The 17,405-nt window shown below is 48.7% G+C and overlaps 2 protein-coding genes across 3 annotated transcripts; both read right to left on the bottom strand.

Annotated features, from left to right (window-relative positions):
• Positions 1-4: 4 nt before the first annotated feature.
• On the bottom strand, positions 5-15,598 carry LOC1278069 (ninein-like protein). 2 transcript variants are annotated; one of them, XM_061660391.1, is made up of 7 exons: positions 13,907-15,598; positions 6,054-7,442; positions 5,700-5,944; positions 3,289-4,823; positions 2,727-3,215; positions 2,341-2,633; positions 5-2,250 (listed from the first exon to the last, which is right to left on the bottom strand). In XM_061660391.1, exons 1-7 carry the CDS (start codon positions 14,229-14,231, stop codon positions 1,982-1,984), a joined length of 4,545 nt encoding a protein of 1,514 aa, XP_061516375.1. In that variant the 5' UTR covers positions 14,232-15,598; the 3' UTR covers positions 5-1,981. The 2 variants fall into 2 exon arrangements, with proteins under 2 accessions (XP_061516375.1, XP_061516376.1); XM_061660392.1 differs by lacking the exon at positions 13,907-15,598 and adding an exon at positions 7,523-8,095.
• A 174-nt stretch (positions 15,599-15,772) lies between these two features.
• On the bottom strand, positions 15,773-17,173 carry LOC3291610 (coiled-coil domain-containing protein 130 homolog). Its single transcript, XM_061660421.1, has 2 exons — positions 16,353-17,173; positions 15,773-16,284 (listed from the first exon to the last, which is right to left on the bottom strand). The coding sequence occupies exons 1-2, from the start codon at positions 16,923-16,925 to the stop codon at positions 15,817-15,819; spliced, it is 1,041 nt and encodes a 346-aa protein (XP_061516405.1). The 5' UTR covers positions 16,926-17,173; the 3' UTR covers positions 15,773-15,816.
• Between the last annotated feature and the right edge of the window lie 232 nt (positions 17,174-17,405).

The raw sequence follows: 17,405 nt of genomic DNA on the forward strand, positions 1-17,405 counted from the left end.
ACAATTTCACTAAACGTTAGTTTTAATATCTTCATATCATCTTGTTTTCTTCTTCGAATGAAGAACATTTTACTCTTTAGTTTAACATTTGACCTTTTCTCTTGCCCGATTGCTATCTCTTCTCGATATAAATTTGAACGATAATAAAAACAATGGTTCCTTGGTTCCCCGCTAACCGAAGACGAAACATGATAAACCGCTTTCTGTGCTGTAAGAAGTGAATGTTCCCAATGCTGCTTAGGCTAAGCACTTACATAGAGGTGTTTCCTTCCGTCTGGACGTCTTTCTGGCTCAATAATAAATAGTTCAGAGGATTTTCCAGTTTTAACCATCTGTAGTAGCACAATGTCTGTCTTTTACAAGATAACTTAATTCAGTATGCAATATATCGTGGTAATCGACCGTACGCACTACAGACACGTATGTTTTACCGTGCAAATATGCCTTCAATTGTGCCAGATTCCTTCTTCTAGTACTGCCCCCTCCCCCTCCTCGTTTTAGAATTACAGAATTTATAGTTTTAGCACTGCTGGATAGCTTTTGCTAACATACATAATTCAATGTGTGTCCTCCTGAGCGTCTGTTGCGGTACTCATTCATAGGCTCGATAGGACACAATGTGATGTGCAATACAGCTTCCGTTTTCTGTATATCCTTACCACTCCCCCCTACACTAAAATCAGCCTATTATTCCTCGACTCGTGTTTATCCACTGTCTTTTCGTTAGAAACATTGCTAGTTTGGTAGTTTGTTCGTAATCTAACATGAAATTGATATTACATCCCGTAAGCTCATATGCTAACAATAGTTCACCTGGTTTGTAGTGTTTAGTCTTAAGCGAACTCGTGATCGTGTTCTGAGAGTAGAAAATGAAAATCGGTATCGGTGTGCCTTATTGCGGGGAAGTGTTTACAGTAGGTGCGCAAAAGCAAAATTTACAATGCAAAATATAAGGCAACATTTCTCCTCGCTCACATAGACACACACGCACACAGAGACGCAAACGAATCAGGAGTGTTGGAACGAAACAGCTAGCATTATACAATTCCTGATGAACAATAGAATATTCGTGCCACAAACACAAAGACTCGTTCGCTGTGTGTGTTGCTTTCCTGCTGGTTTTGCTTTCCACTACAAATCACAGATCTTTAGTAACAATTACGTCTTGTTGCACAATATCTTTCCATACCCGCTGGTGTACGGAGTTAGTATTATTAGTTGTAGCTGCAGTAACGCTGTTTCCTGTTTCCAGATAGAATGGGCTCAAGTTTCGACTGTTGAGCAGTAGTAGTACTCTTACAATAAAATTGCAGCCCAAGTATCTTAACACGTGTTCAATAAATAGAAATCACTCGATTTTAAATATCATAAAGCGTACAAACGAGAGGAGGAAAAAATGGAACCTATGTACGTTCTTATAAGCTCTTATCCTTACACAACAGTTAAAACAGAGAACCTCTCTAAGCGGTACAATTTACCAGTTCGCAAATGGCATACACACATTGATCTTCATACTTTCTTCTATACACCCTCATGCACATGCATACATGTACGGTAAACGTTTAAAATTGAAACACTAACCAATGCCACAAGTCTCCTGTCTTTGCTGCACGCTGCACTACAAACTAAACGGCGAGAAAACAGTATTCACACAGAAGGCGTTAGAGGAAACGTTGCGGGAAACATTTCAGAGAAGAGTGTGTGTGTGTGTAAAAGAACTAGCTTCGATCGTATTTATAGAAACAACCGTATAAACATGATGAGGCTACCGATACGCATTAAACCTTCCCATTTACATTAGGCCGTGTACATGAGGATCTCTTCAGGCTCAGTAAACAAAACATTGAAAGAAATGGCAATATTTCAGACCGACAAACGTAACGACCGAATGACAAGGGACCACCTCAAAACACTCCCATCATTCCATTCCTTACTGCTCCTGCTGCTGGTTGCCGGGCGCAGTCAGGACACAGCGGCGACGCTACGGCAGCCCAGGCATGATGCCGCTCAAACCGTGGTGGCTCCCGGACGATGAGTTGGATTGGTTGTACTGTTGCATCCAGTTGGCACGATTGCACTGATGCTCCAGCCGCTGCACCTGCAACATTAGCTGCGAGTTCTCCGCGTACATGTCTTTGACTAGTATGTCGTTGTTGGCCAGCCGTGCCGCCTGATCCGATATCACAACGCACTGTGCCTCCAGCCGGTTACGCAGATCATTGATTTCACTGCGCTGCTGTTGCCAAATTTCTATAACAGTAAACCATACACATAAAGCACATGTCTCAGCGTTCGTCGTGCGGGGTAGATTCTTGATCAAAGACGGACAAAGATACTTACGATGCAAAATGGATTCGGTGTACTGCTGCTGTTGCTTCACCATCAGCTGTAGATGGCGATTCTTTTGCTCTAGGTTCTGTATTTTTTGCATCTGGTTAGGATGTGAAGCCGTCTTGGCGTAGGATCTGGCCAATACCGACTTGGCCTCTTTCAGCTGCTGCAGCTCCATCATCAGACAATCACGCTCATGCGTAAGGTCTTTAATTTCATCCTGCAGCTGTAGCTGCATCAACCGCAGATGCTTCGTTTGCACCCCGCTCGTACTTCCCTCGGAATTGGCAATCGAATGTTGGCTACAAGTGAAGAGGATGAATGATTTGAATAAAAAAATCGATACCTGTCGAGCCAAAAAAAAACAAACACTCTTTGCTGCATAGTGTACTTACATGCTGTGCGTCGAAGCGAGACTGTGAGTGCTGCGCGCTGATTTAACTGAACATGCGTCCGACGCATCAACCTGATCCAACACGGCCACGGTAGTACAGTGTTGACTTTCGTCTTCTTTCGCACCGGAGGAGCTTTCCCCATCGAAGCTGCCAACAACGGTGGTTGGTTTCTGAATCGGTGAAATAATGCGATCGAAGCTTGACGAGGCAGCAGCTACATCGACGACCTCGGTAGACGAACCCATAAACTCGCTACTTTTGTTTTCAGTCACCCCCTCAGCGTTCAATGGCGTCGCCACCGCAATCGAACACTTTTCTTCAGTCAGAACCGATTCAGAAATTGCATTCGCCACGGTAGGAGGACGCCAGTTCGGGTTTTGATAATCCCGCACTGGCCGCTGGATTGTACTTTGATTCCACAAGTAGCTGATCGGGGAACTGGCTGGCCGATCCTCTACATCCGGTGTTTCTACACGCGGTGATGGGGAACTATTGAACGGGGAGATGTAAAAGTTAATTAAGGCTCGTATTATCTTCCTCCATACTACACTGCATTACTTACAGTAGCATCTCCGAAGGATATTTGTGCATCTGTTCCATTTCCTGTATCCTGCGGCGCAACTTCTCCACCTCGGACGTCCTCTCTTCCAGTGCCAGCTGCGCCTGCTCAAAGTCCGCTTCCAGCTCGAGATACTGCTGCTCCAACCCATCCTTTTCGTCGATAGGCGACAGACGACCATCCTTTTCCATCTTGGAATTACCGGCAAACTGTTCCTCGTATTCGGCCACCTTCTTGAGCAGCTCCGTGAACTTTTCATCGCTCATACGTTGCTCCTCTTCGTACAGCAGCCGCTCGTCGTTCACCTTCGTCTGCCAGTAATCCTCACAGTCTTCGTACTCCTTGCGCATTTGCTCCAAGCTCGATTCGAGCTCTTCGCACCGTGCCTTCAGCTTTTTGCATTCCTCCTCCTTCGTCGGCGTCGAGTTCTCGGCCGGTGTTGGTGCTGCTACCTCGCTGGACGTTACTGCGACATTGGCCGACTCTTCGGCGGCAGGCACCTGTTCCGGAAGTGCGATTTCTTTTTTCGCTTCCTTCAGCTGCACCTCGAGCTCCTCAATTCTCGCACGCAGCGTTTTGATTTCATCGTCACGGCTCAATGATGATTCGTTCATGCTTGAAATTCCGGACGATGCACCGGTCAGCTCCGCACAACCAGCTACCTCAGCGCCCCGCAGACTCTGCCCCAGCTCCGAATGCAGTGCCATCCAATCGCCCGACGAGGAGTCCGATTCGATGTCATTCTCGTTGCTGCATCGGCGGAATTTGCCCAACCGATGGCTTTCATCCGCTAGTCGCGTTTTGCTCGGCGAATCTCCCCGCCGCTTGATAGCCGCTGAGCTAGCCGGGCCATCTCCACTTCCCGCTGCACTTAAGTCCTCCGCCGCAGTTGTGCAGCGTTTCAGCTTGAACTTGCTCAGCTCAACGTTGAGCGTCTCTATCTCGGCACTCAGCTCGTCGTTCTTATCGCGCAGACCCGTATTTTCACTCTGCAGCAACGATATCCGATCGATCAAATCCAGCACCTCTTCGCTGTCCTTGCGCACAAAGCCACACTCGTCGTCGTCGGCATAATCATTGCGGTTGTTTTCCTCCAGCTCCGCTATGTCTCGATTGAGTTTGATGTTTTTCTCCAGCAGGTCGGTAATCTCCTTCGTCAGATTCTCCTGATCTTGGCGCAGCTCGTCGTTTTCCTCCGCCAGGCGAGAGATTTCCGTTTTCAGCTTTCCCTCCTCGCCCTCCAGCGCTTGGATGCGCTTTTCCAGCATTGCATTCGCGTGCGACAATTGCTCCCGCTCGAAGGCTAGCTGCGACGAGAGCTCCTTAACCGTTTCGTGGTGGCGCTGCTCCAGATGCCGTATCTTCGTGCGGGTCGAGTTTTCCAGCGAGTTGTGTCGCTCATCCACTTCCTGCGCGAGCAGCACTGCCCGGTGGTTCACTTCCTTGTTGTCCGCGTACAGCTTCTTGTTCTCCTCCACCAACTGATGGAACGCCTGGCGCAGTGCGGTCACCTCTGCCTTGTGCAGTGCCAGCGACGCCTACAGCAGTACAGAAAGTTAAATAAAAATAAAGGAGAAATCGTTATCAATCGATGACGACGGTAAAAGCGATTACGAACAATGATCATCATTGCGTGTCTCTCTTTATAAGCGCTCATAAAATCCCGCACACATTCGTTGCACCCCATATCATCGCCTATACTCGTAATCGCACTTCACTTCCAATCTTAAGCGAGTGTTTCTTCTTCATACTCTACTCGAAAATCGAACTCGAACCAAGCCTGCCGGCTGATTTCGTTTAAAAGATAAATTGCATCCCGTGGACCCATGAACCTTTTCTTATCTTTCCCTAACTACAATTATCATGAATCATACCAAATAAAAAAAAAGTTTACAATATTGAGAGAAGTTTCTATTCATTATCAACTAAAGTCATGACTTCTGGAATAACGTTCATTTTGGTGCAACAAATACGGTTAATGTTCCTCCTACAATAAACTTCCTCATTTGCGATAAGAAGCAGCTTAAGAAGCGTTTATTGCCATTCGGCATAACACAAGACCATGCCATGTCCATTCATGTTTCTTGCTGTGAACCATTTTGCTTAACACAGTCGTTCAACTAAGGCTAACTGGGTGATGAATATTCATAACTTCCAACACACACCGGATGCCAACAACGGCAACTGCTAACACTCCTCACGGGTTATGACCAATTAGCAGCAGTGACGAAGATGTGTGGGTCAGACAGATGCAATGGTGCGAATGTTTGACATCGTTCACCTACGCGCCGGTTCGTCATCCGGTTTGCACAAGAGCACCAACAAGCAAACATCAAACAATGTGGTATGACAAACTCTGTCTGTTTACACGCCCCAAAACCCCACCATGTGTATGTTAGTGTGTGTATACTTACTCGTACGATGAGTGCAGCATCGTCGAACGGATTGCTGCTAATGTTGCTGATAGTGCTGCTGTTCATGTGACCGCTCACCAGCCGCTGATGTTCCTCCTCGAGCGCCTGCACCAAATCGGCCACCTGTATTACGTCTCGATCGAATCCAAGATCGTGCAGCAAATTGGCCGGCGCATCAATGCCCGCCGATTCCCACATGTCGATGATGATGGAAGCAGCCAGCGATCCGATTTCCGACGTCCAATCTGAAACGGACAGATGCATCAAACAAAAAAAAAAAGAGATTAGAAATGACATTTCCTCGATCGACTGGAACAAAGCCGGAAGAGCCGGAACACAGGCATTTCAACCTACCTGGCGGCATTGCAAGCGTAAAAGCACTTTCTTCCGGCGAAACGACGGACGGGGTGACCGTGGGACTGCCGCCGGTACCGCAATCACCTAGCTGCAGTTCCTTGGTTTCACTCATCGGCAGCAGATCGGTGTTGCTTTCGAGCAGGGCAATAAATTCCTCAAACCCGATACCCTCGATCGGTTGCAGCGACAGCTTGTTAAACACTTCCTGGGCGGCCAACCGGGCCGGCACTTTCTGCAACCCCACCCGCTCGCACACCTCCTCCAGCTGGGCCTGGTTCAGCAGATCGCCATGCCGGCGGTCGGAGTCGAGCAGCAGCGAGTCCCAGATTTCGCGCAGATTCTCGGACAGATTCATGAAGTAGATCTTTTGATCGATCCGATCGTCGTCCATGTGCAGCTGCTCGCGTATCGTGACCGTGGTAGTGTTGCGTTTGCTTTCCACCACCGTCGGACGCTGCCGGTGCGTCGGCAAGGAGGCACACCGTTTTAACCGATTCACACCCGTCCCACCAGCCATTACCGGTCGGCGTCGTTTCGAGCCGTGTATGTCGCTCTGCGATGCCGACCGTTGCACCTTGGACGAGGCAACAGTTCCCGTGCCGGTGATGAAGCTTTGGCGCGTCCTGCCAGGAACATGATGCACGGAAATCGGCTCCTCTTCCTCGGCGGCGGCGGCTGCTGCTGCTGCTGTCTTCCTTGCCGCCGATTTCACGGTGACCGATTCATTATCCGAGTTGGACGAAAGCGAAGACGAGTCGAGCCCGTTCACGTCCTCCCGTGGCCTTGACCGGCGACCGTACTTCTTCGTGCCGACGACAAACTTCGGCGATACTTCCCGATCCGACGTTTCGTCCACCTCGGCCTCATGTTTCGGCAGACGATTGACGATGGGCTGACTCATGAATTCGTTATCATCCACCGGAACGCCATCAACGCTCGTCTTCTGCTTGTCGTGCGGTAGCGTCTTCGCATGACCGATTACCGTCGAAAGGCTAACGTTCTTCTTCTCCTTCTCAACCACCTCCTCCTCGTGAGGTAGCTTGTGGCCCGAGGTTTCTGTCTTGCCGTGGAAGGGTTTCGGAGCTGAACTACTGCGCTGTTGCGTTGGCGATCGGTGCTTATGTGTGCTGCCACTATTGCTACTGCTACCGCCGTTCGAAAACTTGCCTGCAGCACTGTGGAATGACGGCGAACCGGATGTAGACGAATTGCTCGATGTACTACTAATAGTGCTGCTGTTGCTGCCCGCGTTTCCACCGATGTGGTTGGCTTTGCCAGGGGTCGTAAGGCAAACTGGCGAGGCATAGGAAGCCATTTGTTGATCCAGTACTTCCTGCTTTTGCTGCTGCTGCTGCTGCTGCGACTGCTGATCTGGATGATCGGAGTCTGCGAACGGGAGACAAAAACCAAACACATTGAATGAAAACAGTTCACACACAAAAAACACTAAACAAACAGTGTATTACATAGTATGATAATCATGGTTACAGCTCGACTAGAAAATTCTCTCCTCTCAAACCAGCACAACTGCTGCAACAAACAACGGCTGATGACGAAATCCAACACGAATCGTGGCGGTGTGGTTGGTGTGTTTTCTTGTTAACAAAAACCCACGTTTACAACCCTACCACCACCCCATAATAACACCTGCACGCGCGCGCATATCTTAATTTTTCGCCCTCTCTAGCACTCTCGCACACGCACGGGCCTCGTCTCTCCTTTCCCTCTCTTTCTCACTCTATCGAAACATCCCCGGAAGGTCGAATGGATTACGCGCGGTGGCGGTTCGCGTTCACGCATCAGCCTAAACCTCCGGCGCGGCGGATTCGACTCCTCATCGCGTGTGCGCCACTGCTGCTGCTGCTGCTGCTTATGGCAACTCTCACTCTTCACGCCTGCTGTGATGGCGCGGATATCAACAACAGCAAACCTGCCACACACTACTGCTGAAGGAGTATCCCTCCTTCAACACTATGCAACGAACCACAAACATCCACCACCGTCGTGTGCACTACTACTGCCTGACTGACTGACTGACTGACGGTCGGTCGGACGGACGGACGGACTGGTCTTGCTGGTTGTCTGTCTAGTACACACCAACACTTACTTGCTCTCTTCGGTTCATGCAATTCGCCTCGGGCTTCGGTTCGGCTCGCTGTTGCGGCGCCCCGTCTTCTCTTTTGCCACGGGTGTTGTGGTGCATTCGGATCCCCACGGACTGAGCCTTTCGGTGCGTCACATTCAACGTGATGCCACTAATAATAAACATCAGCGATATCTCACCCCCCTGTTGTAGAGGGCGCACACTATGGCTGCAGTAGTATCGACAAACTTACGGTGTGTTTGTGCGTGTGTATGTGTAGTAGCTGCAGTCGGCCGAAAAAAAACACAACAAAACCACCCCGTGTACAAAACAAACGAATCGGTCGTAAAAAATCAACTCACTACAATCATATTTTGTTGCGGTGCGATGGTCAGGGTAGGCTATAGGTTGAGCGGGGCAACAATATTGCACGCTGTTAGACAGTAGTGGCGCGCGCAATAGAGCTCACACAAACACACATGCACACACGGACGGACGAGGTGTTGATTGGGTTAATGAAAGAGTTGTTTCCCTTTATTCGTTGATGCGAGCGATCAAACACTGCCTTACTTTTTTAATAACAGACTAAATTTATTAACCATTCAGTGGTAACGCTGTAATTAATTCAACGTTGCTCGTTGCTGTGCCACTTCGAACCCGCCTAGAATGTTGCCTTTTTCTCAGGGGAGACGAAAAAACACCGAATTTGGCAATAGAAGCGCGGTACGATACGATCAATTGCGTTTAATTGTAATTCACACCACAAATTGTTTCCAGCTCAACAAGTTTGAGGGCGGAGGATGATAAAACAGATCCGATTTATTGTACTGTTAGGTTTTTAAGAATATAAAAAAGACTTTCCATTATTATAACAAAGGGATTGCTAGAAATAGGAACAAAGCGTTAGAGTTTAGAAACAAAAAAAGCTTTTTTTGGATTCATCTCTTTAGATGAAGATACGCCATCATTTAAAAAAAGTGCTCCCTTTCATTAAATGGATGTTATATCATCTGCTAAATGCGTACCTTTTCCCAAAACTCGGACCTGCTCTTACTCCACCCACTATCACCTGTTACTCAACGTTACAATCAAGACCCTAAGACGGACGGATTTACACCATTTACTCAAACAATTAATTTCCACACGAAACAAACGCCCAGCCCAGCCCAGCCCAAACACTAAACCAGGGAGAAGAGGAGGATGGCGCGCAAAAGGCGGAACATTATTTTACATTTTTAATTCACATTATTGTACACACTCGCCATTCCCATCAACGCCAGCACTTTGTGTGCGCACGAAGAAACCCCAGCAACGTACTAATGTACACACATAATGCACTTATGGGAAAATCGCTTGTCCCACCTTTAAAGCCGCGTTTCGTTGTCGTTGACCCACCTGTACCTGTCCCCGAAGTGAGTGTATTTTGCTCCTTCTTCTTCTCCTTCAGAGTATTGTTGTAAAAATAAAACTCACCCTGAAGGTCGTAGGAAAGTTTGTTTTGTGTGTGATGCAGCAGTGTGATCCTTCCGAATAATAATACCACAATATAATACCGCAACAAAAAACCTTCTAGTGCCGAACATTCCCGCCACGAGACAAACATGCGCACCCTCCCCGCGAGTGTCTTTGACGGAGGTCACAGGACACGCTCAGTTCATAGACATTCCACCAGCGTCGCTTCTACTGCTGCTGCTGCTGGTGGTCGTGAGTTTCAATTTTTCGCAGTTATCACCATCGATCAAACAGACAAACAGACAGAAGCGACCGAGTGACAGATTTTTGGTCGGGGAGGGACAGACAGCGAGCAAAGAACAGCTTGGAAGAGTGGAAGCAACTAAATCCCTTAGCCCAAAATACGCACGGCACGGCTACCACCGGGTGAGCAGAATGTGAGAAAATTGCGTCGGAATAGCCAGTTTCGCTCGAAAAGAAGACGAGAGATGACTTCTTTAAGTGTAGCAGCAAACTGTCAACTAAATTTATTATCTTAACCTTACACGTCCACTTAACGTTACCCACTGCTCTCCTTTCACCGAAAACATTGGAAAGCAACGGCTTGGTGCGTGAAGGTGTGTGTGTTTTCGTTCGTGCAGCGTAAAGCATTTATAGCGTTCACACGTCTTTACGCTATGCTGTTGTTTGGCTGTTCCCACCATTCATCCGCACACTCTCGTTGCTTTTGCTTATTGATTATTACGCTACTTGTTGCGCATATAAATTGGATCAAGTTCAGCACATGCCTACGCTGTTGATCTGCACTGATCACCACCAGCACGCCACAAACGCCAAATGGGATAAGCAAGAAGAACCACCTCATGGATTAATCGGCTGAAGCTTATTCTGCCACACAAGACGAGGGAATTTGTGAAATGCTGTGTTCCTTTTGCAGCATAGACCACCGTTACACAACATTACCGTTGACAACTTTCTAGCAACTTTCAGCCCTCCTAATGACCTTCCATTTCCAACTTTTTATTCTTCTCTACTTCTGCCTCCCTTACCAGGCCCCCAACGGCCGAAACACCAAAGAGCATTCAAGTCTGATTGTTGAATCGTTTTTTCTTGTACTATTTTTCCACTTTTTTATATTTTCGAACTGCAACAACAGCGGATCACAATCAACACATGGCACACAAACCAAACGGTCCCCTCCCCCACCCCCCCAGCAATGGTAGGAAAGTGGATTGTGGACTTATTTGTACAATGCGCCGTGCATGACATCAGAGTAGGCGACACTCTGTTGCTGCTGGTTGATTTAGTTGTGTTAGTGCATTTGTCACCCGACGTTAGTGTAATCATTAACACATGAAAGGTGCAAATGCAAGGATTTTACTGTCATGTGATTCAATCTTTTTGTGAAGAGGACAAGAAATCGCTCAATCGAATAGAGATGCATTGCAAAAATGGTCGTTATGTGTTTCTTACCACATCGTTTTTTTACGGTTTTTAACCGTAGAAGGCCCATTCTGCTGGCTATCAATCATCAATCAATCATTGGTGTAACGGTTCATTTTTTGTTGTTGTCACCAGCAAAAGCACATTCGTTTCCCACCTTACAAAGCAGCAAAATATGAGGGAAATGTAGCACAACCACACCGAAAACCCCAACGTAATGAACAGACCCTTGGTGTAACGCGGCAAAACGAACGATGTTGGATAGGAGAGTAAATGTGTTTACGTGTTTTAAGATAATAAACAGCAAGATGGTCCACAGTGAAAGTTCAACATGATTATGAACCATTATTGGAAAACCCTCCATCATCTACTAACACAACCCTAAAAACAATATGAATATCCTTGAGGTCGGTTAACTTTTCTTCCACCACAATGAATTCATTGCAGGGTTGGAAGATGACAGAATTGGAATGACGCTGAATGTGTGTTGACCTAATGCTCAACTTCAACCCCCCATCGAATCGAAACCGCTCTCCTCCACCCCCCGGGGGGGAGGGGAGGGTGGCACAAAAGGTGCAATCGATCGATAGTCGTCGGGGGTTCAGCGCGAAGAAAAACTAGGCGGCGTAACGCCAAGCGATAACGATTCGTCGTCTTCCGCCCGCTTCTACACACGCAGCCCTTCAACATCACCGAATAATCTTTCACCCGGTGGTTTTAGTTCCGTGTGCGCGCTGCCTTTTTAGTTAAATTAGTTCCCTTTTCCCCTCGCTTTTGGAACAACGGGTGTGAACACCAACCCCACCCTACCCCACCCGCACCGTTCAACGAAATTCCCCAAAGTCACCCCCCGATTCCCCGAAGCCATAAGTCGTAGCCCAGCCGAGCCGAAGCCACAGCAAGAGTTGGCGGGCACACCTGCGACACTGACGATGGGGCGGAAGTGGTCGAACGGCTGCACGGCCGTAGTAAAAACGTGATAAGAATCTACTATTCGAACCACGCGCGCACAACAACATAGCCAAAGGCTACTACGACGATCATTACAGTGTTTCCCACACCTGCATTCTAGTTGGGCGGCGGCAGAAGGTGGCAAGCAGTGTTCTAGAGTAGGCACTGAAATTGGGTGCCCATAAATCGGAAAACCACGAACACGAGCATATTTGTTAGTAGTGATGTGCTATCTGGGGCGCACTCACGACTACGATTCTACTCCGACTATTGTTAGTTCCATGCCGACTCCTGCATAATGGGAATCCCTAGTTCTGCCCGGAATCGGTGTCGTCTGGAGTCGTCTAGAGTCGTCCGAAGTCGTTCGGAGTCGTCCGTAGTTAGCCGGATTCGTTCGGAGTCGTCCGGAGTCAGCCGGATTCGTTCGGAGTCGTCCGGAGTCAGCCGGATTCGTTCGGATTCGGAGTCGTCTAGAGTCGTCCAGATTCGTCCAGAGTCGTCCAGAGTAGCCCGCAGTCGTCCGGAGTCAGCCAGAGTCGTCCGGAATCGGAGCCGTCCAGAGTCGTCCAAAGTCGTCCGGAGTCGTCCAGAGTCGTCCGGAGTCAGCCAGAGTGGTCCGGAGTCGTCCAGAGTCGTCCAGAGTCGTCCAGAGTCGTCAAGAGTCGTCCGGAGTCAGCCAGAGTGGTCCGGGATCGTCCAGAGTCGTCCAAAGTCGTCCAGAATCGTCTTAAGTCGTCTGGAGTCGTCCAGAATCGACCGGAGTCTTTCGGAGTCAGCCGGAGTCATCCAGAGTCGTTCGGATTCGGAGTCGTCTAGAGTCGATCGAAGTCAACTGGAGCCGTCCGGTGAAATGTACTTGTAATCAAGCATATAATTTCTTCTCGTTTTTTTGTCTTTCACGTTGTGCGTGCACTTTGTATACAGGCCATTGTTTCGAAGGCCGACTCTGGATGACTCCGACTCCAGGCGACTACGGACGACTCCGACTCCGGTCGATTCCGGACGGCTCTAGACGATTCCGAACAACTCCGGATAATGCTGGCAGGACCTTCTTTCCGGATTCGGTTCCGAAATTATCCGAGTCGGGTCGGATTCGACTCCGGATTTTTTCCAACTTTACCCATCACTATTTGTTAGCTTGATATGTGTGTTGTTTTTTTTTTTTGTTACATTCCATTTTAACACTCCCAAGAACAGTGTAATTTGCGACGTGGGGCGTCGTGTGGGATATTTCCAGTGATTGTTTTGTGCAGATTAAGCCAATTTCCCATACTGCACCGTTGTTTCCATGTTCAGAGTATGACATCAGCATGATGAATTGCGCATCGGACGACAACGCCACTTTTATCTTATCTCGAGTGCTTTATCGGCTTTCTGCAAGACAAATCAATGGACGCAGGCAAGACAAAAGCTACCGAAGGTTCACCACAAAAGATAATGGCTTTAAATCAAGCAACCTTTGCTATCCAAAACCTTCCAAAGATTAGCGCTCTCTCTTTCTCTCTTTCTCTCTTTTCGGAAGAAGAAAAGTTGCATCTTCCGGAGAGGAGGGAAAGCCATCCCGGGCTTTACCAAACCATCGAAAGCTATCTCCGAAAAGGTCAACGATCTTTCCCTTTGAATAGAGCTCCCACATCTCCATTTCAGGAAGCAATAGGCACCGGAGAGGTGGCAGAGAAGCCGCGGGCCGGGGTTAGGGAGCTTAAGCGATATAATTATGGCCGCTTGGTAATTAGATCTCTTCCCTCCCCACGATTCGTGTTTTTGTTTTCCTGCCCCTGCGCGGACAGCCTGCTACAATGCAATACGATTCCCGCCAGCAAAGCGACGCTTCGCGAATTCAGGGTAAGCCCGAGGTTACAACCTACGAGAGATGGTAATTTGATAGAAATTCCCGGTTTGGAATGGCGCATTGCCTCACCTGATTCTTCGTACGCTTCCCTCGACCGCGTGGACGGTGACGTAGCAGCAGCGTCCAGGTCGCCGGTGCCGGCTGGTTGCTGGCTGCTCGATCCATCGTTCCCGCCAAGGATGTGCAGTAGGCCTTCGCGGAATTCCCGGAAGCTGACGTGCGTCTTGGACCCGGTCATCAGACATTTGACCAGCAGATGGCCCCGCTCCTTCAGCTCCAGCGTGTGGCACAGCTTGACCAGCGCGTCGCGATCGAGCACACCATTGCCTGGGCTGCTGTGCGCCTGGAACATGTGATACAGCTTCTGTTCGTACGGATCGGAGGAGAGCGCCATGTTGCTCTTCTTTACGGCCGACGAGCACCAACACCACCACCACCAGTTGATGAGAAAACAGACTTGCAGCAAACAACCGATACACTATTTCGCATTCACACACCACAGTGGACAGCGGACACAGACAAACGCACACACACACACACACACGTACACACTCGCGCGTGACAACACTATACCCCGTGCAACTGTGCTGCACACCGCTGCCCTTAATGCGTACGGGGGGGAAATGAAAAAAAGGGCCACTTTCCAACACACTAGACACGAACGCAAACTAGCTTAACTTTCTCACACCGAACAACACACTTCGGATGTTGCCTTTTTTGTGCGTCTTCTGCGTCCCCTCTCGAGCGATCAGAGATGGCGGCGCCTGAAGCGCTACTTTCGATATGCACGTCGACAGTAATCCGAGCTGCAGCAACAGCAGCAGCAGCCACTGAGCAATATGAATGATTTGCCTGCCTTATCCAATGACACCACAAGCCAGGGCGGCGACAACGACGGCGGCGATGGTCGACATTCTTAACGATACACTCTTCAGACTAACAATATAAAACCAGCACACAGCACACTACACACTCACAAAAGTGGTCACTTGTCCTTCAACCCTTTCCGCTTCACAAATGACCACCACCACCACACAGGAACGTTAAGTAGGACAGGAACGCGGTTGTTCTGACACACAACCCTGCAGAGCACAGCACACAAGACGCTTCACAGCACCGTCGGTCGCCGAACCGTCCAGAAATGATCCGCCGTAAGGGGTTTCAGCAGTAGCACAAGCAGCAGCGGCAGCAGCTTGGTTCCCGAATTCATTAGCTGAGCACCGTCACCACTACCACGGAACCGCATCGCACCTTCTGGGAGGGGGGGAGGAGGGAGAAAATCAATTGAATTTTTCTTCCTCGCTTCCCTGCGCGTGTTTGTGTATGGTTGCGCGCTCGCACAGCCCTTTTGCGTTTGTTTGTGATACCCGTACGTTTCGCTGTGTATCCTCCCGTCCGCTTATCGCGTGCTGCACTCACTCACTGCTCGCAATCGCAACTTACTGAAACACATACCCACTAACCCCCATGTATCGTGACGTGCATATCATCAAACACTTCAGAACCCCGAAAAATCACTCAATTATGTAAAAAACCTGTACGCCGTAACGAAACATTCACGGTTTAGATGCACAGGAGAGGATTCTTCGTTTTGGGACAGGTGCACAAAACACTCAACTGGGGGAACATCTGTGTAGGGCACGGCGTTGCGAATCGATGGGGAAGTACGATTGTATTGAACCTTCTGTTGTCTTTGGCCCTTGCTGTGGATATCGTCTTTCACTTCACTTCTTCCAATCGGTCGTGTGATTTGTCGTTGCACACACACTCTCTCTCTCACTCTCACCAACACACTGTCGGTCAGCTCACGCACACAAGCACGCGTCACTTTGACAGTCCTTCGAACGGAGACGTCAAAATGTACGTTTACGTCGTGTTTATCAGGTGGCTGTTGAAATGATTTTAAATTTTACATACATTTTCATGAACAAGAGGTTTATTGAAATTAAATAGAAATATTTATTGGCTTTTCGGTGTTCTTAATCGCTATCACTTGACCCAGAGCCATAATTGCACAGCAAAAGTTGCGGACGCGTGTCGGTCCCAGCTTTTGATGTTGTCGTAGCTTCGGCCCGCTTTTCAGGCGCAATCTCTACTAGCTTTGGCCTTTTTTCCTGCTCCATTTGCTCAGATGAGCTGTCTGGCTTTCCGATACTTGAAGCGGGTCGTTTAACTATGCCTAGGGATTTGCATTCTAGCTTGGCATTAGACTGCTTGGAACCTATCGACTGTTTGCCGGAACACGTCGAGGGCAATACGGGTCGGTTAAGGATTGCGTTCCGCCGTTCTTTATCCTTCTCGTGAACGGTTTTCGATGAATGCAGTCGCATCAGTTGTGCCATACGACGGTCGTTATCACTCTCGGGAAGCAAGGCCACGGCAAGGCTGGATCTGGCAAGCAACGCATTGTCCTTCTCTTCCTGCAGTTTCAATTCTTTCTTGCGGGTCTGCAATGTTAAATTAAAACGTTAGTACTACCATTACGAAAGCCGTTTTTAGCTTCATTCCTACTTACCCGAAACTGTGCTCTTAGCCGACTGTTTGCCTCGAAATCGTCCCGCCAGACGGAATCGTTGCGCTGAAACAATCGCCCCAGCACGGGCTTTGCCTCCTCGGCCGCCTTTGTGTCTTTGGCACCGTGCTCCAGCTTGTACATAGCATCGTCAAACAGCTTTCGCTGCACTTCCTTCGTTTCCGGTACAATCTGCTCGTTCTGTGTCGGATCCCAGCGGTTCTCCTGCCGCCTGGCCCCCGACACAATCTCGTAGTCGAGATTCTGTGGATCGGTTTTGATCTCGAAGTGATTGTCACACAGGTGGCATTTCATCCGGAACTGGTACACGGGCGTGGAGTAGTACATGCCCACCTTCTTCTTTTCCGCGTTGTACCGCACGCCCATGCCGATGTGGTTCTTGCACCCATCGCACCAGATGTTGTACGGCATCTCGAACCGTATGATCAGGATGCCGAGATGAATTTTGCGGGCCCGCTCCCGCAACGCGTGCGTCCCCTGCCATTTGTTTAGTCCACCGGCCTTCGGATCGTAATCCGGTGGATAGTACAGGTTTTGTCCTTTACGTTCACCCATTGCGCCAGCGAAGTTGTGCGAAGGCGAAGCGAACGAGAGTCAATGCTGTTATTCCTTGCTCGTTATCTGCTTGTTTCCTCTTGTTTCCTGCAGCTTCTGTACAAAACCTTTCCTTTGCGCACTGATATAAGCAACTTTACGGACTGGAATTTATCTAAATTTCGAGATTTTCTTCCTCCGTTTTGCTTCCATGGCCGTACGGAGATGTTTGTTATTGTTGTGCACTCTTTTGTCAACACAAGCTTCTGACATTTCGCTTGGGCAAGTAAACTCATGCCAGCGATAATTTTTCAAGCAAACTGTAAGCGTTACGCTCTTGACAGGTGCGGTTTTGCTACGAAGCGTTACACGAAGCGTTACGTTAATCAAACGACAATACAAATTAATTTAATTAAGCCAAATATCAATAGGATAAGATGAAATTTACAACAGAATATACATTACCCATTTTGCACTGGTGCAATTGCTTTGGAGAAAATG

The sequence above is a fragment of the Anopheles gambiae genome, chromosome 3 (assembly GCF_943734735.2).
Source record: "Anopheles gambiae chromosome 3, idAnoGambNW_F1_1, whole genome shotgun sequence".
Lineage (NCBI taxonomy): Eukaryota > Metazoa > Arthropoda > Insecta > Diptera > Culicidae > Anopheles > Anopheles gambiae.